At 39.2% G+C, this 27,576-nt stretch overlaps 1 protein-coding gene across 6 annotated transcripts; it reads right to left on the bottom strand.

Moving 5' to 3' along the window:
- Window positions 1–1,998: 1,998 nt before the first annotated feature.
- tnip1 (TNFAIP3 interacting protein 1) lies at window positions 1,999–27,315 on the bottom strand. Of its 6 annotated transcripts, none has more exons than XM_034181490.1 (18): window positions 27,172–27,315; window positions 25,232–25,414; window positions 23,627–23,770; window positions 23,449–23,540; window positions 21,532–21,591; window positions 20,737–20,952; window positions 15,228–15,322; window positions 14,667–14,826; window positions 14,441–14,533; window positions 14,264–14,329; window positions 11,612–11,743; window positions 11,399–11,527; window positions 10,063–10,197; window positions 9,858–9,983; window positions 9,662–9,745; window positions 7,585–7,788; window positions 5,263–5,347; window positions 1,999–5,067 (listed from the first exon to the last, which is right to left on the bottom strand). In XM_034181490.1, exons 2-18 carry the CDS (start codon window positions 25,377–25,379, stop codon window positions 5,003–5,005), a joined length of 2,034 nt encoding a protein of 677 aa, XP_034037381.1. In that variant the 5' UTR covers window positions 25,380–25,414; window positions 27,172–27,315; the 3' UTR covers window positions 1,999–5,002. The 6 variants fall into 6 exon arrangements, with proteins under 6 accessions (XP_034037381.1, XP_034037384.1, XP_034037386.1 ...); XM_034181493.1 differs by having other exon boundaries at window positions 5,263–5,332; XM_034181495.1 differs by having other exon boundaries at window positions 5,263–5,332; window positions 7,585–7,698.
- Window positions 27,316–27,576: the final 261 nt, after the last annotated feature.

Here is a 27,576-nt window from a genome sequence, read left to right as displayed (position 1 = left end):
CATGAGGGGCTGGAGCTTGTCCCAGCAGTCACTGAATAAGAGTACACCCTGGACAGGCCTGACGCATATAGACAAACTCATTCACACTTCCACTCACATCTTACAGGCAGTTTAGAGTCACCTAACCTGCAAGTCTTTGGAAGTGAAAGGAAGCTGGAATATCCAGAGGGAACCCACACACACAAGGAGAAAACATAAACAACACAGAAAGGATCTGGTGGGAAGTGATCCCAGGACCTTCTTGCTGTGAGGCATCAGTGTTAACCATGAAGCCACTTTGCTGCCCTGCTCTACATCATTTCTATATGAAATAATTTCAAATATACTGTAGTAGGTGAGTTTGAGGTTTTTAATTCAGATTTTTGTCTCTTTTTTTTGGTGGGCCAAAGGTTTACATGCAGCCAGTTGATTGCCTTTGTGTACATTTGGCAAATCCCAGAAGTTGATTGGCTTTGATTAGCTAATTGAGAGGTTAATTTCTGCACCTGTGGCTATATTTAAAAGTCAACTTGTTGAAGCAGTGCCTTAAAAATGAATTAAATCATTAAAAGATTCATGGTATGTTAAATTTTAAGGTCTGAACAAAAATATGACTGCAAGAATCTTGGGAACACATTTTGTTTACTCAGGAAGGAAGCCCAAATTAAAAAGGGATGAACAAACTCAGATATGAAGGGTTCAACACAATTCTAGGATATCATCATCATCTTGTCACCATGGTCAGAAAGGATGTTGCTCAAAGAGGAAACAATTACTCCAAAATCAACATTAAAAAAAAAAGAAAAAACTTGCACTTGATCAACAAAAGCTTAGCCTTCTAGAGTGGCCATGCCAAAGTTCTGACCCGAATCCAGTGGAAAATTTGGGGCTTAAACACAACAAAATGGGCCTGAACAAAGAGGCCCCCAACTTGACTCCTTTACATCAGTTGTGTCACAGGTAATGGGACAAAGGTTAAGCAAAATATTCTGAGAATGTTGTGGAAAGATGTATTTCTAAAAGGGTAATTCTACCACATACTACAGTAATGCGAGTCTTCTGGAAGTTCCTGGAAGTCAGTTTTTTCCATCTGTGTCAAAATTTTGTTTTTTCTTGTTTTCCAGAGCAGTTCTGGTTGGATATTGAATGAATTTGGTGGAGCAATGTATTGTTTGTAAAATCAATCAAATGTTTCCAATGAGACACCGTAGTGGGTATGAAGTCTCATGTATTCACGTCATCATCCCAAACATCAGAGATTGAAAAGTAAATGTAGCACACCATCCAATTTATCAAGAGCCACACACAGCAGTCAATGAGAGACTTTGCTACAAATTTTACCTCAAAGTCCATGGCGTTCTGAAAACAACTGCGTTGTGTTGAAACTACAAATCAAATCATGGATGGAAATGTTTGATAGCAGGGAGATGATTTAAGGTGTGATACTTCCATCAAGAATAAATTCAAGTGGCCCTGGTTATCACCATATATCCAAAAAACTAATCCTAGATACAGTATTAAAATTGCACATCTTATATCTTAACATATTGTTGACTGCAGAGGCAGCAATATTCTCCATTAATTCGTTGTCAGTTGACAGGATACAAGTTATTTCATACAAAGCTACCAAAATTAATCTTTTAGCATATAAATGGCACCAAACTGCACCAAATTGCATGTAACATTTCAAAACTTTATAGGGGAGGTCCTCCCCAGATCCACCTCTAAGCATTGCTGTCCTGCAGGCCTTGTAAGGTCATGAACAAAATTTTCAGGTTCCCCTCAAGGGCCACTCCCATCACAGATACTAACAAAATGTTTGAAAACATGACTCACTAAAAATCAAATCTTAAATTGCATATAAAGCTAAAATAAATGTTTCTTAATCACTATTTGAGTGGAAAATGGTACTGAAAAAATAGGAATGGGGGAAAACAGATTTTGGTATGGGTGTATATAAAATTTGTAGCTACAACTGTGTTGAATTAAAAAAAAAAGTGAGGATGTACAACCAGTGTAAGACATTTAGAATATATTTATTAAGCCAGTCAAATACAAAAAGTCTCACATGTGCTTTTGCCTACAGCAAAAAAGAAGAAAAAGGGCTACAAACCAAGAATATACAACTGCCAGTAATTACTACAGCATATCGTTCAAAGTGCATTTCAACTGTCGCATTTCAGCTCTCACCAGTTTGGGGTTTGTTCCCTGTAACTTTGTTAAATTGTTCCTTTTTCAAATTAATTTGCACATTTTGAAGCCCTTCATCTGACTACTTGGAACACACTATACTTAAAAAAAAAAACAAACAAACAAAACCTACCCATGGTATCACATAAAAACTGTATTGATTTGAGATACACAGTGGCTGTAATAACAGCACACATTACCGAAGTAGTGGATACCAAGTCTCTTATCAGGGCTCTTGATGTGGTGCTGCAGCAGTTCACAGGTCAGCCGGCGAGGCGTGCATTGCTGATTGTTGAGGTGGAAGGAGAGTGAAGCCAGACATCCTGGCAGATGTTTTCTCTGAGGGTGGGCCATACTGCTGCAACACCAGGTCAATGGCCACCAAAGACTGATGACACCTTCTCGCTTCCTGCTGCTCCAGCACAACTTAAAAGGTTTCGAAACGAGTTATACAATATTATCTTTAAATGAAACTGGGATTTAATAGTCAACAGGAAGGTTTTCATTACAGATATCTAAATTTTGTGGTGCTCCAGAATCAAGGACGAAACTGTCAGTGATATTATAGCATTGTGTACAATGAGTGTATGAATACTGGAATGAGTGTTCAATCAGCAAATTAAAGTATAGGAAAGTAGAAGTGGTGTGTTTAATGAGATTAGGTCCATCATCATGGGGGAAAAAAAATAATAATAAGGTGGCGCATACGTACTGTGCATTGTGTCAGATACAAACATACAATGTCAATAGCTACAATATATTGGGATTACACTAACAACACAGAAAGAACAGCATTACTAAAGACAATGATTTACACTTAGTCAATGCAACTATCAAAACAGCAGGTTATAAATAAATTATCAATAATCACAATCGTGTTTGTGTTATGATACCAGCAAAATTTGTTTTCCAAAATTTTTGTATTTCAACCACTACTTTTGAACGGTTACACGTATGGGACAGCTCAATCACATCAATGACACTGAAGAAATTGTTTTTATAAATTAATAAAAATTCACATTGTAAATTCTATAATTTTATGCACCTACATAATCACCAATTGTTTGGAATGAGTGTTTGTAGTTTTATTCATATTTGGGAATGGCTTCCTGTAACAATCCGAGTATCCAGTTATGATACGTATTTGCAGAGACAATAGGGAGTTTAAGCAGCAACGTTTTATGCTGTGCTACAGCAACCAGAAGGTGCTTTCCGTTCTTTATGCATGTGTGTTCAGGTGCACCGACACTTGCATGACTTTGATGCATGCACTTGCACGCCCTGTGTCATGCAGGAGAGTTAACTCGTCTTTAACGGCTGTAGAGTGAATTGGAGAGGGGTGTCGGTGCGTGCAACTGCGCAAAGAGAATATCGAAATGTGGAACATGCAACGTGGCGTGATGCTACGTGCAGCTCGTCAAGTTGAGTAAAGAAGTGGACAGAAGGGGTGACTGCATCAGAACACAGCTCGTCTGAAGGATTATAACAAGATGTTAAATCTGTCATAAACATACTTTTACAGCTGCACACAAGAAGGAAAGAACATGCAACTGTTTTACCAAGCCATGACAATGTAAACATGACAAATAATTAGACAGCTCCAAAGGCTTTCTCTGGCTTGTTCAGTGCGCACACAAACAGCTGCTGCTGGAGCGGTCCGCTGTGATTCAGGAAGCAATTAGAGCCATTTTCAGCAGCGAACTTGCAAAGAAAATGATTAATCCGCTACGAAATAATTATTTTATCTACGCAGCATCCAGCACAGAATGCGTGGCAGCTGGTAGAACAAAGCCCACCGTCCAGCTGGGAACACAGCAGGTGGGATCGTCATGACGACGTGCGTGCAAATGCGTAGATCAGAGTCATGCAAGTATCAGGGCACCTTTAGCTTACCACAGCCTGCAGCTCTACAACTGAAAAGGGAGAGGAATTTCTGCTATTGTATATAAAATTTTAATCAGTGTCAAGAGTTGGTATTGTTAAAGCCTGCCTGTTTACACTTCACTCACTACACTCATATTCATCCCTATGGAAAAAAACAAAAACAAAAAAAAACCGTAGATCCATTTCCAGTCACTGTGGCAACATTTAAAACTGATGCTGCTTTTACCTCCAAATAACAGGTACAGTACTGTCCAAAAGCTTTAGGCTTATTTAATGCACCTCAAACTTAAAATGATCATAATTATATTGAGAGCCCAAACTCAGTAGCCCAACTAACCTAAATATCTAGATTTTATAAATATATAAGTGAATTTGAAGGCAGTCTTGCAATTTTAAGAAAATGATCAATTTATTTAGGGTTCACTTTATTACTGAGGGACCAGTGGCAACAGTCTTTGTGCTGTCAGGTAGTGAGCATTTATTAGTGAACATTTAAATACAAAAAATAGACTTTTGTTGGAATAGGAATGTTTGGAAATTTCAAATGACATATTCTACTGATCCACTGATTAAATCAAACAATTTTTTTAAAATCAAAATAGCAGGATGCCTGAGTCTTTTGCACAGTACTGTGTAGTTTCCAGGGGAAAACTTTAATTATTCCAACTTATTTAACAAATGATTTCAGTTCCTGCATAGAATCATATGAAGATTAAGTCTCAAAAAGAACATAAGAAAAAAAAATCTAAATAATATTTCATGTATATATGTATATATTCAGAATAGCGAAGTGTTTCACAAATAGCCTTATAAAACCCAAGTATAAACAACAATACAATAGAATATCTACAGTTCAGTAGGAAAATTATAGATCAAATCACACCTTTTCAACTCAAAAACAAACTTATTCACGCTACTACCCAAGCTCCACGAGGACACTGTGATGCTTTTAGTGCTTTCCAGGATCAATGTTCTGTCGCTCCCTTTTTCCAAATCCTGCTGCTGTGGACTGATCTACAAACACATAAATGTACAAAACAGTTATTCAACTTTTACTCAAACTCAGGTGCCCAAGATTTCTTGTGACAATTTTTAGCATGTGCCATAACAACATTATTCATGAATTGAAAAGAAATTCTTGGTTAGTGTTGCTTCCTCTTACGGGGTAAAGATGGCAATTATAATGCAAACTATTAAGTTTCATTGTACCTGCATTTTCTGGTGGTGGTCGTGAACTCTCTCCCACTGCTCTTGCCCCTCTGGGTTGTGGGAATGAAGACTGCCAAGGAAAGCCCTGACCACAAATTTAAACATTATCTGGTTACAAATGAACACACACCCCAACTCAACTGATCCAACAGAAGTTGTAGCTTGAGTGTAACCTGTCAATTAGGGATCAACAGATTCATAATACTGATGCAAAACTACAACAGAGATTGGACACATTACAGAGTGGAATCAAGCATTTTGTATGTATTTAAAAAAATGTAAAGTGGAGTGGCTCCTTATTAGTTCAGACTGATGAAATCCATGACTTGATATGGATGCACACTCCTGAATCATCCAGCAGGTGTAATTGTTCAGGAGGTAATGTCTTACTTTTCATTTGTAGTCCATGATCCATTCATCAATTTTGACCTAATTGGTACCACTTAAGAGGGCTAAGCGACACTTAAATGTATGATTGTCATCCCAAGGTGGTAGCTATAGCCAGGTGGGGGTTATTGAAGGGTTACAAAGTCAAAATTTAAAAATGCTTCAATCATGTTGAAAAATATACCACATTATTTGTCTGATCATAAGGATTCCCAAAAGGTACAGTTTTGACTGACAAAGGTCAGGTTCAATTTGTACATCAGTCAAATGTTAAAGTTGCTCCAATTTCAGTGCAAAAAAAAAAAAAAAAGGCAAATTATTGGTTGAAATAAAAGGAATAATAAATGGAGTAGTTTTGGCCATGTTGAATGCATGTTCTCTAAAGTAAAGGTCAAATAAGGTTGACGTCCATTGGATTCTATGACATGTGACATACATATGTTATCCTGTAACGTGATAACTAAGCATGACAGATGATGCAAACTATTTCTTTTTAAACCCTATTAAACTCAGCCAATAGTTTGCATCACTTCTTACCAAAACTGGAGCAACTTTAACTTTTGACTGCTGTACAAACTGAAACTGACTTTTGTCACCATTCTTGCTGTTTTTAACCCATAACATTCAGTCATAGTTTGTCCAAACTACACTTTTTTGTTTTCAATATGATTGGAGCATTTTTTAAATTTAACATCTGTGTAATTCTTCATTGACCCCTACCTGGCTACAACTACCGCTGTGGAATGGCTATCATACATTTTTGTGTAGGTCATGGTACACAGGCTGGATTCTTAAGTGTTGTTTTTCACCTTAAATGGTACCAAAAACCTGCTTGGCCAATAATCTACTGAACTCCATAACAATGTTCAAAATAAGAGCATTTCAAAGGATTTGAAATGAACTCTGAATATAGACTGATGAATATGAACTTTTTTTTGCCTGTTATTACTTTATCATCCTGGCAATAGCCGTGGTGTAACCACAGCCAGTCCTCCATCCAGTAGACTGGAGGGCTGAATGTTCCACTCTACAAAGTTGTATCATGTATCGCAGTAAGCAATTGGTTTTGCTTACATTTTGTAACCTTATTCAGTAACTTAAGGCAGCAGCTGAACTACTCATCACTGACTGGTTCAGTCAATGGCAACGTCCACTCCAGACTTTTTTAATCTTTGTGATCGACGCACAAATCAAATAATGATGACATTATGTCCTATGTACCATGTTTGTAGTGGCAGGACATAAAAAATATTTTGTATCTCTTCAGTGAGACATATCAGGTGTTTGTTTGTCTCCTTTTATTAGTTCATCTCAAATATTTAATGCACACAGGCACTACATATTCTCAATGAACTCTGAGTGCAACACACAAGCAGTAATTCGCGTGTAAGCTAACAGTGACAGTCGTACTTTTCATTTGTCCTGCTTTGTTGCACATAATGTTCCTCAGACATGCAATGTTTCAAAACAACTTCATGACACAGCATGGTGTTATCTGCTTCTGTTTTAGAACAGAGCACTTTTAGGAAGTGACGTTAACACTGTCATCATTTCAAAATAGTTTTGTTTAGCGGCATCAGGAAGTGCATGAATTCTGACAACAGATGCAATGCCACAGCTGGTTCTAACAACCTCATACACTGTTTCTCAAAATCAAGCGAGTGTTCTGTCACTGTGCTGCCTGTATTGTCATACACACCATTCATTGTAAGACCGATAACTGATATGACAAATAAGGCTGGTATTGGCTCCGATATCAAAACCAGTGTCAGTGCTGGTATGTCTGTAACATAAATGCCTTCAAACGTCATCTGCTTGTTCACACTGGAAATACACTGGAAAAGTTAAAAGAGCCTTTTTTTTGGTCTGTCAACCAAAAACACTTAGAAAAAGAAAAAAAGAAAGAAAGAGACAGGGACCTTAGAGGATCCTTACCGGGGTAACAGGCTGGAAATCTCGTCCAGGGGGCGGTGCTGCGGCTGCACCTGCTGCATTGGGCATCCGGGGAGGGAAGTGTATGGGCCAACCCTCGAGGCCCTGCGGTCCCACCTGCACAAAGGGACCACAGTAGGGAGGGCTCAGCGGGCCGTTCACTGAGCCTGATGTGGGGTCTGAAGTACGTCTTTCCTGATGCTGCCCCTACGAGGGATCACAAGTACAAACGTGATCCCCAATCAGTGCGCAGCTGCTACTCTCAGGGAGCGCAGTGCCCTGCAATGTCACAGGCTGCTGCTGAACGTCTCTTGACCTGCTGCTGGCTCCCACACTGGAGTGAAAATGTTCCACCTCGTGACCCCAAATGTACTGAACAAGCTGGTCTGAGTCAAACTCTATTCCAGCATGAACACAGTAAGCTCCAGAATTATTTGAACATTCAGCAGGTTTTATTTTAACCGTTTAAAATGCCATATTGAAGTTAAAAAGAAATCATGACCAGTTTTAACATGATGGTCACTTCCAAATTCAACAGTATGAGATTTACATCACTTCATATGTGAGGCTCTCTTTTTTAAATGTTTATTATTTACCTGCACCTCTAATATGCTATGGTAGACAAAGATTTAACAGTATGTAACAAAAACATGAACAGCAACTCAAATGTCCAAATATTTATGAACCTAACTTTATTAAGCTGCTTTTATACATGCACACTAAAGGTTACATGCTCCTGCATGAGCAGTAACCTACATGAGGCAAAAGCGGAAGAGGTTATTGTTCTCATCACACCTTCGTAACATTTCATCCTCAGAGGACAGCAGGGGGCGCCGTCTATCTGCAAGTGTTTTAAAAAGTACTACACTGCATGTTAACAGCCTCTTTGTTGTTGTGTAACAGTGTATATGGTTCCATTTTGTTCACTGATGAGGGGGAAACAGTGTGTTGGACAGAGGAGGTAATGCGTGATAGAAATTACTTGATGGAAATAATTATGACGTGATTCTTCTAACAAAAGTTTCTGTATGAAGTTCTGTTGACTGACTGAAAAACAGCAATAAGGGGGAAAAAAATGTCACAGCCTGACTCAGATTTTCAGACTGATGTGTGAATGTGACTGCTGCAGCTACATACGTACTGTCCTACATTTGAGCACGTTTGAACCGCGTACTCAAAACGATCCTCCACCAGGCAGTGCTGATTTGTTAAAGTACGAATGAAAGTATGAGAGATCGAAAACGTCAACAACTTATATATATATATATATATATATATATATATATATATATATATATATATCACATGCCAACAAAAACTGTTCAACTCCCTCTCTGTCTGTTAGTCCCTCATTTCTTTTCTTGACACGAATCAAACATCTTGCACATTTAAGAGATCTGTTGCTGTTTAATTAACAGTCATTTAGGCCGAATGAGAGTTTAATCATTAAACTCAGAGCCAGAGACTTACTGCACATACAAACCCCACAGTTTAAATATTTCTATGACCTTAAAAAATTAAGCTGCTTCTACAAGCAGGTGTTTGACTTACATATGCAGCAGCAGAGAAAAATGAAAGAAGGTTTTTAATCCACACATTTATCCTCCATTTTCTCTCAGGACATGCTGCCCCCCTGAATATTACATCAGGGTGTGCATTGGCAGACAAAGTCCCGTTTGAAGTCAAAGACTTTAGCCCCTTATTCATGTCACAGAAGAATATTGTGGAATACGAAGAATTTCTGCTCGGTCACTGCTACGATCACATTCTGTGTGTTTGTTTGGACCTGTAAGTTGAATTCACAGGCAGTGTGACCTCTGCTTAACAAGCTGATAGTTAAATCCGAATTCACTTGCATTCTTTCAGAATTTGATTTGCAAGGTTCCTACTCTTCTTGTATGATGCCTTACAAAATCCTAAGGCACAACTTTAAATAAATTCCTGGCTTTGGCTCTAATAACACATATTTCAATGTGTTTAAAAAAAAAATCGAAAGCATATACTCACCAATATTACATGTCTGTAAAGGTGCAACCGTGTGCATGTGTGTCACATTCTGGGGTTGAGCTGCAGTCAGTACCTGTTTATGATGCTGCATCTGCAGTCTCTCCAGTTTACATCGCTCTGTGCGTTCTCTCTGACACTCGTTCTGTGCCTGATGAAGCTGAACGGCACACACAAAAACAATGTAAGAACAGCGCTCTTCAGTTTGAATTTGTTTAATGAAGAATTTGTTTAATGAAGAATTGGAAAAACAAAGACATTTATGACCTTACCTGATTTGTCAAATTAGTTATCTGACCCTGCAGTCTTTCAACTTGTCTTCTCAAGTCCTCTTTTTCCTCATTCATTCGCTCCCTATCACTCCTCTCTTTTCTGAAATCTTCCTCAAAAATTTTCACCTGGAGCACAAGATAAATTTGTTTCAGTTGTTTGGATGACTGCGACTGCAGAGAGGAGTGTGAAAAAAGTAAGTCTGACCTGTTCCTTCAGTACAGCGATCTGAGTGAGCAGCTCCTGTTTCCTCAGGTTGTTGGCTGCATCAGCAAAGTTACCCTGGCCAGGTGGTTGTTGGGAGGATGACGGAGTGTGCAGATTTAAGGCTTCCTCCAAAGCCTGAAATTAAGGAAAACCAAAATATTACACAGAAACTTGGCTGGTATCTCCTTTGGCACATACATGCTTGTGGAATGTTCCTCATATTGAGCAGCATTAAAATGCACAGAATACAGTGAACACACCTTATTACAACTGAGCAACAATTCCAGACAGGCAAAACCAGGAGTTTGTTTTGGGTGGGGCCATACTGTCCACTAGATGTCACCATCACACTGTTGTGAACATTTCAAACCAATTTTAAAGCCTTTCTTTTCATACACTTTGAGTTATTGAATTGATTCATAGTTTCAAAAAGCCCCATCATACCCCAAAGAAATGCTGACATAGATGCAACAGTAAGTTGAACAACACAAGGACCACACATTAAGTGATGGCAGACACACTTAGGTCAGTAGGTCGTCATGATCTCACTCTGATTAAGACCATATTCTCAATAAGACACTGCCACGTAAACAGCATTTTCTGATTTCCTTAACCTGAATCAAGTCATAATTACAGTAAGCAATAATCTGATTAAGACACGTGGCGTATTCAGACTTTAGTGTGATTATTGAAGTGCATTATACGCATGTAAACACAATCACACTATGCCCTCTTACTGGAGTTTTAACATTCTGGAACACATAAGATATGGAGGACAATATGGCTGTGAGTCATTAATCAGCCTATGTTCTGTAACGGAAACAGGAATATGGATGGAATGTTCTTTTAAACAACCATAAATAACGAGTGCTTGTAGTTTTGCCTCTCTCAACCACTACAAAAGAGTTGAAACAATGAAGATGTGCTTGTAGTCTTTAGCTGTAATTTGAAGGGGTTCAACAAAAATATCACATTAACCATTTAGGAATTGTAGCCATTATATCCTGAACTTTCAGAGTCAATAAATAATTGAACAAATTAAATTTCAGGAGTATTGTTAAGACAGATACCACTTTTACAGTCAGTTTAGACAAATCAGAGGATGTAAACATGAACATTTAAAAGTTACTGAATGTATCTTTGCCTTAATTTATATCAGTCACTAAGAAATACAAACTGCATGTTACTGTTTGGTAAAGTAGGCAGTTACCAAAAACTGTGACTGTGCAAGAAGGAGACCAGTGAGGGAAGCCACCAAGGCTACTCAAGATAGATAGTACTGCTTTGTTGAGCTATACATATGTGGAAAAGGTTTACGAGTGTCTTCCACACTCACTCTGTTGAGTCGTTGGATCTCCTTCTCTTGGTATTCTCGCTGTTTGCTGAGGGGCAGCAGCTGATCCTGCAGGTACCGAATTTTCTGCTTCAGCTCAGTGGTCTCAGAGTTCAAACACTCTTTCTCCCCCTGAAATTCATACACCCACAATGTAAAAATTAAGTGTCCTTCCTTTTTCTACAGTAATCTAGGATTTGTGCTGTCAACTCTTACCTGCACATTTTCAATTTTAGATTTGGCCAGTAACAGTTTCTTGTCATAGTCACGCTGCCGCTGCTCTCGCTCCGCCTCCAGCTCAAGCACAGTCTTCTGAGACTCAGCTAGCCGTTGCCTGAGGTCTGTGATCTGGGGTGAAAAATAGCTCATTTACTTGAAGTAACAATTCAAAACAGAACAAAAGCTGAATCACTCGTATGGAATAAAAAGACCATCAACAACTACTTGGCAGGTGTAAACATCGACAACTGCAAGCTCAGTTTTATGTGTCTGTGTAAAATATGAAGCAACCGAGTGACGCAAATTGATATATCAAATGTTCTGTGGTTTAAAACCAAGGTTACATGGTGTCCCCATCTCAACAACGTGTGAATGCAGGCTTGTTCGTGTTTGTGGGAGTGTACATGCGTAGGTGTGTGAGTATTGGTGTATACATGTGTGTTACTGCTGCTTTCTGAACACACCGCAGCAGGAACTCAGCGGGTGCCCAAAAGGTGATGGGGAATTCTTACTGAACTGTGAGAGGCCTTGTGGTAAGCACACACAGATAATCAACTATTGCAAGACTGCACCTTTTCCACTGGACAAGCATGCAAAAAAAACCCAAAACAAAACAAAAAACATATACAATAAAACATGCAGCTGCTTCAATGTCAGCTCATGCAAATATCCAATGACAGAGTCCAGTGATCTTCAAAATATTGCAAAAGTATTAATCCTTCCTCTGTCATTTCACTTAAGATTACTGCAAAAGTAATGATTATGATGTCAAATGCAAATGACTTCCATGAAGCTGCAACTTGCTGCTTAACAGATGGCAACGTTGTTATCATGTCTGAACAGCGTAGCATTTTAATCATTTTAAGTTGCAGCATTCAGATAAAACATACTCATAAATGTTTCAAACCAGTTATGATTGTTACTCAAATGTGGCATTTCATGTAATTTGAAATAAGTAATTCATGAACATAAGCACTTCATCAAAATTCCACAAAAACAAAAGACCATTTTTTTTTGCCCTGCACAGATTTGATGTATAAATCATCTCTTGTGCTCCCAGAGCCAATACAAATATTTTACCCAAATGTACTTTCATTAAACAGTGATGTCACTGTTTCATCACAAACCACAAGTGACTTACAACCCATCATATAGCGCCAGCTTAACACAGAAATAAGACGCAGAATTTGAATCAACTTCTTAATTTCTCCTCTTTAACAAGCATGGACACATATAAAACATGCTCCTTGGTTGCTGAATGAGCCAGTAAAAAACAAGCAGAGTAGTGATGCACTTTTTCAACTAAAAATAAAGCTCGCTAACACTGGTGAGCTGGATAATTAATTTGCTTGTCATCTGTAACAAGCCAAGTCATTTTTCAACTATAGCACTCTGAATAGCTTAATAAAAGGCATAGAGTCAAACATTGAGTGCATGGTGTTATTACATATTACATGGTGTCATTATATATTTTGCTGATAAATATACTCTGCAAAAACAGATATCTAAGAAAGTTTAAAAAAGACTTGTTAAAAAAGACTTAATTTTTTGTCTAAATAGAAAAATCTCATCAAGCATTTTTACATAAGAAAAAAATGTCTTATTTTGGGAAAATGTATCTCACTTTTTCTTAATATCATTTCCAAGCTAATATCAAGCTGTATTTAACTAGTAACAAGGAAAGGCAATGGATTTAAAATCATCCAAGCAAAGGAACAAGAATGTTTTCCATATTTTAACGCAGACGCTAATCTTAAAATAAGAATTCTGTCTAGTTTTAAGTAACATTTTGATTATTCAGTGCCTAGACATTTGCTAGTTTTGAGAATTCTAACAAAATCTATTTTTTACAGATTTTTTTTTTTTGCTTAATACGAGACAATTTGGCTAGATTTCAGATTATTTGTCTTATTTTGAGAGGAACACACACAAAAAGGTATTTGGACTATGTTTTTTTAGGAACCTTTGTCCAAACTACTCCAATTTTGTCCACAGACACCACTGTGCCAGGGTAATAATAAAAAATAATAGTTGGCATTACTTCCTGTAAGTATTCCACCTATGAGTACTGTGTTTTAAATGTATGACTAGGCTGAGAAGTTTAGAACTTTTTTTGTTACCCATCACCACTGCAACCTGATTCTAAATAATTTAAAGGCATCGACAGCTAACACATATGTGAGTACTGTAAAAACAGTTGCATTTGCCAATTTGGAGATACCCTTGCACTTCTAAGCAGGTTCAAAATAAATAAACAAGTAATTGAAAAAGTGACTAACCTTTGTTGAAATATCTGCTCAGCTTCTAATGACTAAAGCAGGTACACAGGTTTGACCACCATTATTTGACACTGTGTCACAAACAAACATTGAGAGTTCCATAATGGAACTAGATACAAACTCAGAAGCTCAGTGAACATTTCTGAATATATTCTACTTATCACTTTTTAAATACCATTTCAACTCAAATTTTAAACAGTATGTGAACCCCAGCAAAATGGGTAATATAATATTGTCAAATTTAAAAAGATGACAATTTAATATGTAGCCACAGAATTAAGCATTATTTCTACTTTAATAGCCAGCGACACATGACAAAGATGCTGGTAACTTCCTACACTCTTCATAACAGCTGCAGTCATTACTGTACCTTCTGTTCAAACTGTGACTTCATGGAGTTCCACTGAATGTCCCACTGCTTGTTCACCTCCAGTACCTGTAAGTAGGAGCAGAAAATGAAACAAATGACACTGATCATATAGGAAACAAACACAGAGACTTTCCCCTATGGCAAAAGAGGATGAACTGCAAAGACAAAAACACTCACATCCTTTCTCTGCTTCTCCAAAAGCTTGATCTTCTTTTCATACACTTCTATATCACAAGGCTTTGCTGGGGTTTTCTCTGCAGCTTTCCCACTCTGCGGACACAAAGCCTTCCTAAATCTGTGTGTGTGTGTGTGTATATGAAAGAAAAAAAAAGTGCTTCTCATGCACTTCCAACAAGTAAAAATGTTATGAAAAGAAAAGTGGAAAAGGTTTAATTCACACTACCCTCTGTGGTGTGGAGGCTTCCATCTTAGGTCGTACAGCGGCAGATTCTTCTTTTACAGGCTCCTCTTTGGCTTCTGGAGGCTCAGTTTCAGATTGTGCTGCAGATGATGCCACTGCTGCTCCTCCTGTGACCAGCTCCTTCAATTTCTGGTTCTCTTGTCTAAATTAGGCAGGGTGTGAAAATGACAGCACTTGTGAACAACACTGTTATCTTGATGCATCAAGGCATCCTTAGGGAAGGCCCTACAATACCTGCAGTGAGGCCAACAGAACATAAAGTCAACCAATACCAAAACTGAAAGTATGGAAAAGAGCCCGTGTCACTAACAATCAAAATGATGTGGATAATTTAATCAGACAAGCTGAGATATATTCCAATATTTACAATCAAAGGTCATGAAAGACACAAACCACACTGTTTAAAAACAAACTCAGTGAAGACTAACAAAGCAGTTCCCTTCATGGCTAAAAATCTCTTCATTTCGACCCCAGCAGCAATAAAATACTGCTCCCAATAAAAACAATACAAAAGCTCAGACAGCGTTAACGAGAAGACATTACCTCAGTTGTTCCAAGTCTCGATTCCTGATATGATGATCCTCTTCCATTTTTTTCCGAAGCTCACTGTTTTCCTGTCTAAGTTGCTCACAAAGAGTCTACAAAGTCAAATAAAAAAAATATATCTCAATTATTTAGCCTCTTTCAGTGTGACATGGCCAACATTATTCAAATCTTTATGTCCACTAAAGGCGGAAGAAATGACTGAGTAATTTCTGTTGGTGAACAGCAAGATATTTTGAGTGAACATGACTTGGAATACTGTAAATGTAAAACGGCAAAAATAATGCTGAAATGAAGCAACAATGTTTTTTTATTTTTTTTAATGAGAACATTTCTATCAACAATTTTTCCCAACTGTCTAACACAGAATGTCTCAGATACATGAGCCACACATGACCAACCAGGCCAAGAGAGTCGGAATATGTAGCTCAGTGGGAGGACTACCAATATGTAGACCTGGGTTTGATTCCCAGTTACATTTACTGTCGTATTCTTTAGTAAATTGTGTTTGAAGCCATTACTGTCACAGCTATACACAGTACACACACAAAGATGACGCAAGTGTGTACATTCAGAAAGGTCCACAAATACTTACATACCACCAATTTTTGCAGTTTTGCCTCAGTACACCACCACAGTGGAGAAGAGTTGGGGGAAAAGAAGGAAAACAAATCAAGATGTTCCTGAAGTGTACACTTTACTTCAAGGGGTTAAGAAAAAAAAACAAAACAAAAAAAAAAACAACAACATTAACTGTTTAGGAATTATAGTCATTACCTCCGCCAAGGAGGTTATGTTTTCGGTCGCTTTTGTTTGTTTGTCTGTCTGTCAGCAGGATAACTCAAAACGTTTTGAACAGATTTTGATGAAATTTTGTGGAGTGGTTGGAAATGACAAGAGGAACAAGTGATTAAATTTTAGTGGTGATCCGGATCACGATGCTAACGTGTTAGCATGTCTATGGCATTTTCAATGTTAAAAGTTAGCATTAAGCAGTTGCAGCTGTCATCACGTTGCATTTGTTTTCAAATTGGAATATTTCTTAAATTTATTTTTGTTGAAATTTTGTAGAGTGGTTGAAAATGACAAGAGGAACAAGTGATTAAATTTTAGTGTTGTTCCCTTCCAAGATGGCGCCACGTGAAGGCGCCCTGGTATTCTGGTGCTCCCTGTTTTGTCTGTTTTTGTGCGTGAATCGTGTTTCATCGTGTCCATACACCCGCGAGGAGCTTCTAAACATCAAATCATCAACACCCACGGACATTACGCCAGTTTTTTTAGTGCCTGCAGCTGAACTGGTTCACTTTTTGGCCAAAAAAGTGAGACGACAGCGGAGAGAAAAACAACCTGGAGCTCTCGTGCGCCTCAGACGAAGGGGCACACGCACGCCCCTACCTGGGATATTTCTCTCCAACGTCCGCTCACTCCACAACAAGATGAATGAGCTGGCACTGCTGATGAAGAAGAATAGAGATTTCTCCTCATCTTGTGTATTGTGCTTCACGGAGACGTGGTTAAATGCACAGACACCAGACTGCGCGCTCCAACTAGACGGATTCCAACTCCTCCGCGCAGACAGAGACCGAGCGCTCTCTGGTGGAAAAACAAGAGGTGGAGGACTCTGCTTCTATATCAACAACGCCTGGTGCTCCGATGTGACTGTGATCTCCCAACACTGCTGTCCCTCTCTGGAATATCTCCTCATAAACTGCAGACTGTTCTACTCTCCATGTGAGTTTAACTCTTTCATACTTTGCTCTGTGTATATTCCGCTGAGCGCGCGCTCGCGGATCAGATTATGAGCGTGGAGAGAGACTTTCCGGACTCTCTTGTTATAATTCTCGGTGATTTTAACAAAGGGAATCTCAGTCAGGAATTACCAAAATACAAACAGTTTGTTAAATGCCCGACCAGAGAAGGGAGCACGTTAGATCATTGTTACACGACAGTGAGCGGCGCCTACCGCGCGGTGGCCTGTGCAGCTTTGGGACTCTCAGATCACGTGATGGTCCACTTGATCCCCATGTACAGACAGAGACTTAAACTCTCTAAACCTGTTGTGAGGACGTCTAAAGTGTGGAGCAATGAAGCTGTAGAGGAGCTACGCGCGTGCTTGGCCACCACGGATTGGGATATGTTTGAGGCTTCAACAGACAGTCTAGATGACTACACGGACACTGTGACGTCATATATTCATTTCTGTGAAGACAGCATCATCCCACAGCGTACCAGGGTGAGATATAACAATGACAAGCCCTGGTTCACACCTAAACTCCAGCAGCTCTGTCAGCAGAAAGAGGTGGCTTTCAGAGAAGGAGACAGAGACAGCTATAGAGGTGCAAAGTACAGATTTAGCAAGGAGGTGGCAAAGGCTAAATCCATGTACAGTTCACGTCTGCAGCAAAGGTTCTCTGCCAACGACTTGGCCTCTGTGTGGAGGGGGCTGAAAGAGATCACCAACTACAAGCCCAAAGCACCTCGTTCTATTGACGACCTGAAGCTGGCCAACGACCTGAACGTCTTCTATTCACGCTTTGAAGACAAGGACTCACACCTCCCTACCCCCCACACAACTGGATATTCAAACACTCTGGACCTCCCCCCTCTCACTGCTGCCCTCTCGGTCCAAGAGGATGACGTGAGGAGACATTTCAAAAGGCTGAATCCAAGTAAGGCCCCGGGCCCAGACTGTGTCTCTTCTGCCACCCTGAGACACTGCGCTGATGAGCTGGCCCCAGTCTTCACGGGGATCTTCAACACCTCCCTGGAGTCATGCCATGTTCCAGTCTGTTTCAAGTCCTCAATCATAGTTCCAGTACCCAAGAAACCACGCGTCACTGGACTTAATGACTACCGTCCTGTGGCTCTCACGTCTGTAGTCATGAAGACCTTCGAACGCCTGGTTTTATCCCACCTGAAGTCCATCACCGACCCCCTCCTGGACCCCCTGCAGTTTGCCTACAGAGCCAACAGGTCTGTAGATGACGCCATAACCTGGCCCTGCACTCCATCCTGCAGCACCTGGACTCCCCAGGAACCTACGCTAGGATCCTGTTTGTGGACTTCAGCTCTGCATTCAACACCATCCTTCCAGCTTTGCTCCAGGACAAGCTTTCTCTGCTTCACGTGCCCAACTCCACCTGCAGGTGGATCACAGACTTCCTGTCGGACCGGAGTCAGTGTGTGAGGTTGGGAAAGAATGTCTCGAACACTCGGGCTCTCAGCACAGGATCTCCACAGGGCTGTGTCCTTTCCCCTCTGCTCTTCTCCCTGTACACTAACTGCTGCACCTCCAGCCACGACTCTGTAAAGCTCATCAAGTTTGCGGACGACACCACCCTCATCGGACTCATTTCGGATGGGGATGAGTCCGCCTACAGGAGGGAGGTGGACCGGCTGGTGACCTGGTGCAGCAGCAACAACTTGGAGCTCAACGCCCAGAAAACAGTGGAGATAATCGTGGACTTCAGGAAAGCCACAGCCCCCCCGCCCTCCCTCACCCTCACCAACAGCCCCATCACCATTGTGGTCTGTCACCGCTTCCTCGGCACCACCATCACCCAGGACCTCAAGTGGGAGTCAACCATCAGCTCCCTCATCAAGAAGGCCCAGCAGAGGATGTACTTCCTGCGGCAGCTGAAGAAGGCCAAGCTGCCTGTCCAGCTGATGGTGCAGTTCTACACGGCCATCATCGAGTCCATCCTCTGCTCCTCCATCACGGTGTGGTACGCCGGGGCCACAGCCAGGGACAGACACAGACTGCAGTGCATTGTGGCCTCTGCTGAGAAGGTGATCGGCTGTAGCCTTCCATCTCTCCACGACCTGCACGTCTCCAGGACTCTGGGCCAAGCAGGTCGGATCACAGCTGACCCTTCTCACCCTGCACACGGTCTATTCAAACCACTCCCCTCGGGCAGGAGGCTACGGTCCATCCGGACCAGAACCTCCCGCCATAAGAACAGTTTCTTCCCCTCTGCCGTTAGACTCATGAACACCTCATAACTCAGTCACCTTAAGCTTAACTCTGTCACTTTATCATTTTATCACGGGTCACTTTAGACAATGTACTTTGGTTTTTAATTGCACTCCTCCCACTGCACTGTTTTTTCTGTTTCTCTGTTTTTCTGTTGCACACAGCCTTTCATATTTCATTTTTTTTTTTTATCTTATATTTTATCTTATTTTGACACATATGTTATATTTTATCCTAGCATTTTAGCTCTTCTTAATGTTGCACCATTGTACCGAAGCAAATTCCTAGTCTGTGAATCCTGTTCACTGGCAACGGCAATAAACTTCTTCTGATTCTGATCCGGATCACGATCCGGATCCCGATGCTAATGCGTTAGCATGTCTATGGCATTTTCAATGTTAAAAGTTAGCATTAAGCAGTTGCAGCTGTCATCACGTTCGGGTGCATTTTTTTCAAATTGTAATATTTCTTAAATTTATTTTTGTTTATATATTAACAATCTAATGATTATTATATACAATTTTAGAGAAAGAGACAAAAAGAAATAGATCACTGTGCCAAGGAGGGAATCTCTTTAGGGTCAGTGACCCTATGGCCTTGTTTAGAGAAGTGTTTCATAAATGTTAAAAAATTCATATATTTGCAGTTTAGTTGAATAATAAATTGAATTTTGTCTCTTATTTGTTTTTGTCTACAAGCACATGCAATATCACTATCAGTGCTCAGATGACAGTAACTTCTGGGAAAGGTGCAAGTTGCAATAAATTGTGATGCCAAGCGCTAAGGATACATGCTATCCAGTAACAGCAGATGAAACTTTTTTTTACTACTGAGCAAACATCACTGTTAGACTTTTTTAGGTTCAATGATTCCACGGCGTGTAGATGTTATGGCGTCAGTGACCCCATGGCCTTGGCGGAGGTTTGCACTCTCTGAGTGCTTCTAGTTTTTAATATATCAACCCTCTATTTTCAGAGCCCACAAACAATTGCACAAACTTAACATCAGGATTATTTTAAGACAAGTCATCATTTTACAGCATTTTGTGCCCTTGTGTCGGGGAATGGACACTTGAATGTTCCAAGTCTCTGAAAATGTCTGACTTCACTTACATCAACCACTAAGGAACACCTACATTAAGGTACTATATGGTAGACCTCTCTTGAGGAGGCAATTCTTAAAAACTGAGTGACTGCACAAGAAAGTGAGGACTAGTGAGGAAAGGTGTGTAAAAACAACTATTACTCCTAAATGGTTAGTGTGATTTTTTTTTGTAACCCTCTGAATTAAAAACTAAAAGTCTACACTCCAAGAAATAATTGATGAAGTGAAATTACTGCATCATTTCAACTCCCTTGTGGAGGTTTTACAGAGGCAAAACTACAAAAATTCTGTCACTGTCCAACTTCCTATAGACCTGACTGTGGCTGTCTTATGGAAGATTTGCTTAAACAGAAGGTTAATAAAAACTGTAATGTTACAATATGCATGTTATTGTCTGTAACTTTTATGCAAAATGTACTGTATATGACACACCTGCAGGAGTGAAGTCCTTTGTTCATTCTTTTGGACCTTTGAGGAAAGATGGTGAAATTCGACTGCCATGCGACCGAGATGAGCCAAAAGCTGATTTGGATTAGACTCCTCTGCAAAGATGCTAAAAGAGCTCTCAAGTCTCTTCAGTTGGCTTGCAAGCTCAATGTTCTCCTGAGGCAGGAGGGGGATGACGCCTGCCGCTGGCCCTGCCTGGACATTTACACACAGGTACACAAAATTCTGTTCTTTATACTTGAATCAATGTAAAAACCAACAGCTACATTTTAAATCAACTGCTGAAGATTGACTCTTAAAGCAAAGCGATTTAATACTGTTTAAATTTAAACACCAAAGGCTGATCATGAAAACCTTACATAAAAGCTAAAAGCTGTAGGCACAGACTAAAAATAACATGACACTGAGTGCTTTATACATCTAAAGCATTCTAGAGTAATGTCCAATTAGTGAGGAAGTTTTATAAAGAAAATTCCTGGAATTCAGCATGTGAGCTAATCAGTAGTACAATTATAGTCCATCATAATCACTGGACTTTCCCAGGCTGACTCAGGCTGGAGCTCCCAGTATTGAGTACGTAGGTGAGTCACCAAACTCAGGATATAGTCTTAACCTTGAGGAAATGTCATTCAATAGGGAAAGCTGAATCAAGCCCAAGCAATTTTTATAAAACACTGACTCAAAATTAGAAGCAGAAGTACACTTATATTCTACATGTCCAGAAGTGTTAAAATAGAAAGATATTTGAAGAAATCATGCAACACAAAGCCTGGTACATACAGTATTGGCATCTGGAATTTTCCCCTCCATATTCACCACTTCAAACTGTGATAACACCTCCTGTAAAAACACAACAAAATTACTGCAGCCACATAATGCAAATGTTGCACAATTGTTCCTCAGTGTAATAATGAAAGTAAAGACAAGCTGAAAGCTGAGAAGTTGTGATATTGCAAGCATTTACAATAACTACATCAAATGTAAATATAATTATTGCAAAATTTAATCTGCCTGAACGATGATGTCTCAACTTGCATGTCACTCATAAAGTATAGTCCTGTAAGGCAATAAAAAAAAACAATCTAATTAATCACAAGTTTTGCGATTAATTACTCTAAATTAATCACATGTATAATTTTTTTTAATCGCACCCATCAAATTGCAAAACACATATAGTGTACAAATATTAGGCTTTCAGAAAGGCAAAAAACAATGGGGGGGGAATAACTCATTAAATTACAGAAATATTTTAATGTATAAACTGTGCAGTCTGTGAATTTGGGAAAAAGGGGCATTATGAACATAATGAGCATGATTTGTTTCTGCACTAGAAGATATATTTTCAAAATTTTAATCACTTCAATTAAGGTGGCGTGTGTGTGATGCAGCAATTTTCACTTTGCATATCAGTTTTTTTAATACAGCTTTAATCCTGGGCTATTAAAAAGTGTGTGTGGGGGGGAGGGGGACTTTTAATAATCTGAGGTAAAATTAGAAGATCTGAGGGGGTGGGCAATTTCTGTTACATATGTCACAGGGGTGTTAAACAAATTGTGACAGTCAAACCATGCTTAAATCAGGAGAATACTTGTGAAAATGCTCATAAAATTGTGGGATAATGGAGATGTCGAACATTAAATATCAAACACAGGAAAATGTAAAAGACAGATTAAAAGTGATTTGGCACAATGTACCCCTTTAAATAACTACTGGCTCCAAGACCATTTCACTTTCATATCTGCCCAATGAACATTAACATCTGGATAAAAACATCATGAATCAAGCATTTTATACTATTATAACATGCAAGAGCTCCATGTGGCTGTTAATTAATGATTGTTAAAAGCTAACCTGCGTTTCACTGCAAAACGTCAGTTCAGGCACACAATTCCCACATTTGAGATATATCTTTGAAAGTTATTAAAGCATGTTTCTTTGGTATAAAAAGTATTTAACAGCTATTTCACCTACATGTGTCCCTGAGCAGCAAGAAACATTAACAAGGCTGTTTTAACTGCTCATGTCAGAGAACAACATAAAGTCTTTGCGGACGCTGTGGATGTACTGATAGCATTTAGATTTCCTAATCATTACAAAAAAAACAAACAAACAAAAAAAAACTTCTGGTTTTGTTTAAACTGTCCAAAAAAAAAGTGTCCAAACCAGTTATTGCTCCCAAAAACATTCTTTATCTGCCAACCAAGTCAGTGACGTCAAAACAAAAATAATAACCTTTATTTAACCAGGTAGAATTCCATTTAGATCAAAACCTCTTTTTCAAGGAAGACCTGGCCAAGAAAGGTGGCAGCACATGTCATAATGGACAGGCTAGCATCAACATGAGAACATTGGTAATAAATAAAATACAATCACTGTAGTCATAGTAACATTGCAAATGATGTAGAGTCTCAAACAGATTAAGACTTAGAAACAGGTATTGCGCAAAAGAATCCCATTTGCAATCTCGTAAAATAGACTGGAAGGTGTGCAAAGAAGTCACTCTAGACAGATTCAGTTCGGATTAGGGAACGTTCCAGTCAGAGGGAGCTGAAAAACTAAAGGTATTCTAAAGGCAACTAAAGGTCCAAAGTGCAATTAATTTAGATATCAAAAACTGACGCATCATAAGTGCTGTAATCAATTATTCTAAAATTAACACATTATTTTGACAGCCATAATATTTTTAAAATTACTTACATTAGGTTTTTCAGGCTGAAGAGTCTTCCCAAAACAGCTGGTTTGTTCATCCTTGTGCTCTACAGTTGGATGCACAAAGGGCTTTCCTTGACCTGAAATAAACCATGATTAATACACAAGTTCACCCATTCAATTAACTGGAAAGCAACGCTTTAAATGCAGTGCGTCTGTGACATACTTTGTGTTTCAGACTGAATGGGTCCTCCTGTACACAGGCTGGCAGCAAAGCTGGATGACTTGAGCGCTTCGTTGTCTCTCACGAGCTCCTCCACTCTCTGACGAAGACGTGATGCCTCTGACTGAGACTCTTCCAATAAGTCCCCTAGGAATTTCACAGATTTTGCCACTTTTCATTTGTTGTCAAACAGGATGTGGCATAGATACTTAAATAGGACACGAAAGGAACAACTTTTTGAGTCATTCAACACCAAAGCACTCCATTCACATGACTGACATTCACGTATTTCCACAACCCATCAGGTAGAGCTGCATTCCTCTTTGATCCCTAGAGGCCAAATGAACGCACGCTTTTGTGTTTTTGTTTGAATTTCCAGCTGTATCATCTTATTGAAGACTAAGATGTATTTATGTGTGCTTTTTAAGTAAATACCAAAAACAATGAAATGAGTACTACCACAAAGTGCAGGTCAAATAGTTTTCTGTACAGTGTGTAGGAAGGAACAACAGTAAACAATTATCCTGTTCAATCTCCATATGTGGAAAAATACAGTGCATCTAGAAAGTATTCACAGTGCTTCACTTTGTCCGCATTTTATGTTAGAGCCTTATTCTAAAATTGATGAAATTCATTTTTTTCCTCAAAATTCTTCACACAATACCCCATAATAACAATGTGAAAACTTCTGAGATTTTAGTAAATTTATTAAAAATAAAAAACTAAGAAATACATGTACATAAGTATTCACAGGCTCAGCCTTTGACATGAACCTCAAAATTGAGCTCAGGTGCATCCTGTTTCCACTGATCATCCTTGGGATGTTTCCACAGCTGAATTGGAGTTCACGTGGGGTAAATTTGGTTGACTGGACATGATTTGGAAAGGCACACACCTGTCTACTTATAAGATTCCATAGTTGACAGTGCATGTCAGAGCACAAACCAAGCATAAAATCAGAGGAATTGTCTGTAGACCTGCGAGACAGGTTTCTCTAGAGGCAAAAATCTTGGGAAGTGTATAGAAACATTTCTCCTGCTTTGATGGAGAACTGGCTTCCCGTGAAAACTGAGCAATCAGGGGAGAATGTACGTGCACTGACACACTGACCTAACCCATCCAAACTGTTGGAGCTTGAGAGGTGCTACAAAGAAGAATGGACAAAATTGCCCAAAGATAGGCGTGCCAAGGTTCTAACACACCTATTCAAGAAGACTTGGGGCTGTAATTGCTGCCAAAGTTGCATCAACAAAGTATTGTGCAAAGGGTGTGAATATTTATGTACATGTGTTTTGTTAGTTTTTTATTTTTAATAAATTTGCAAAAAATACAAACTTTTTCATGTTGTCATTATGGGGTCTTGTAAGCACAATTTTGATGGGAAAAATTCATTTATTCCATTTTGGAATAAGGCTGTAACATAACAAAATGTGGAAAAAGTGAAGTGCTGTGAATACTTTCCAGATGCACTGTAATATAAGTTGACAAGTCTGTATGTCCTATCAGAATTTAAGATGCTCAGCACACATACAATGTAGTGCTTGACAGAAGATGGTATTACTCCACCCTCACAGCCTTGGGGGTACCATACCACTTTTAGGAACCTACCTAAGCTCTTAAGTCCCTTCATCCGCTCCCTCAATATGCTGTTCTCCTCCAGTAGCTGTCGATAGCTGCTCCCTCCTGCTGCCTCCTCCCTGGCCTTGACCTCACTCCCACCTGGGTCATAGATGCGATATGGACCTTTCCCTTCCATTGCTGTGGCTCACTTACTAAACATGATGCTCTGGACTGTGGGGGGGTGGAAAAAAAGACAAGTTTTGCTCAGATACATAAAGAACACAAGACTGCAAAAAAATAAGAAATAACTTCCTTTTACACAGTATAAAGGCTCAATAGATTGAAAATATGAATATGGTAACGACAAGCAGCTGCTGGTCAACCAACCAGACATAGTGGTGGCTGACAGGGGAAAGAAGACCACAGTTGTAATCGATGTGGCAATCCAAGCTGACAGCAACATCAGAAAGAAGGAGCACAAGAAAACTGAGAAGTACCAATGGCTGAAGGACCAACTGGAGCAGATGTGGAAGGTGAAGTCCAAAGTGGTCCCAGTAGTAATAGAAGGACAAGGAGCTGTAACCTAAAAATTGAAAGAGTGGCTCCAGTAGAGTCCAGGCACAACATCAGAGGTCTCTATCCAGAAGTGTGCAGTCCTAGGAACAGCTAAGATACTGCGCCGAATGGTTAGCACTGTTGCCTCATGGCAAGAAAGTCAAGGGATTGCTTCCCACGGCAAGAAAGTCACAGGATCACTTCCCACTTGTGGCCTTTCATGTTCTCTCCATGTTTGCATGGGTTCCCTCTGGGTGCTCCAGCTTCCTCCCACATCAAAAGACATGAAAGTTAAGTGAATTGGATACTTTAAATTGTCCGTAGGTGTGCGTGCCACAATGGGTTTGTATGTATATAGACCCACATAAACCCAAACGGTGTAGGATGAAGCTGTAGCTTATTATGCCGATGTTTGCATAAAATCAGCAACCCATACATACATATATATATACATATATATATATATATATATATATATATATATATATATATATATAATATATATATATATATATATATATATATACATATATACATATATATACATATATATACACATATACATATATATATATATATATGTGTGTGTGTGTGTGTATTAGGGCAGTATACTAGTAAAAACAAACAAAAAACAAGAATTCCATTTTTTATATTAGAAAAATTACACCTCAGTTTTGTTTCACTTTTTTTTACTTTACTAAGTCAGTTGCACATTCATATTGCTGTTGTAGCCACTGCACAAGTTTAGATACCTTTTCACATGTGTACATTTGTTCTTTTCTGTTTGTACTTATCCTTGGTTTTAAACACTCCTATTCCACTGATCGTACGAAGAAGAACGATTATATTAAAGAAAATATCTTTATTAAACATGTCGAGTCAATTGACTTGATTTGTTTTGTTAATAACAGAACATATCAGTCATACTGTACAGTGTTCATAGCATTTATGTAAAATATCACTGAAGTCTGGTTAATAGAAGACCAAATGAGGTCAACAGATGAGACAGCATTATTGTTGCCACTTTGGCAGAATATTGTCATGTTTTACTGCCAATGTGTAATATATAGCTAACTTTTATGTTTTCTAAATATGAAACCTACATTTATATCCGACAGAAAAACACAAAATGTTTTACGGATTCCTCTCATAAATATAACAAATGACGAACAGAAAAAGCTCAGGCTGATAACTACTAAGTACCTTCATTGGCTGAACAAAGCTAATATTAGTTCTCGCTGTTGTCATGCAAATTGTTAGCACCATCGTTAGCTGTGGGCTAGCTCACATTAACTAAATGACAGTGCAGAACATTGAAGCGCCGGCTCTTCTTTCACACACACGACACGTACTTTTGTCGATCCAGTAAGTCACACGCGAAGCGGAACGAAACGACAAAGCAAAGAACAAAGAGGTGTCTTCTAGCAGGATACCTTTCAGCTCGCAGTGGCCTCTTGTCTCTGTACCAGACAGCTAGACGGAAGTGGTCTGCTGCTTTCTGCCGTAACCTGGGAAATTCCACCTCGCACAGCAACGTAAACAGCAATGATTGACAGGGCGAGCAGCCAGTCAGAGCAGAGCTGTGTTTCAGCGAAGCACCAACACGATTTGAAGTCCCGTAAACATAAACACAGATCTGTTATGTTATGTTATGTTATGTTTTATATATATATATATATATATATATATATATATATATATATATATATATATATATATATATATATATATATATATATATATATATATATCCATCCATTTTGTACCCACTTATACTATTACTCGAATTAAGGGTCACAGAGGGGCAGCGGTCATGGGGCATGAGGCGGAGTACACCC

The sequence above is a fragment of the Thalassophryne amazonica genome, chromosome 11, assembly GCF_902500255.1.
Source record: "Thalassophryne amazonica chromosome 11, fThaAma1.1, whole genome shotgun sequence".
Classification (NCBI taxonomy): domain Eukaryota; kingdom Metazoa; phylum Chordata; class Actinopteri; order Batrachoidiformes; family Batrachoididae; genus Thalassophryne; species Thalassophryne amazonica.
Note: the sequence above shows the minus strand (reverse complement) of the source record. Positions and strands in the feature narration are given on the sequence as shown.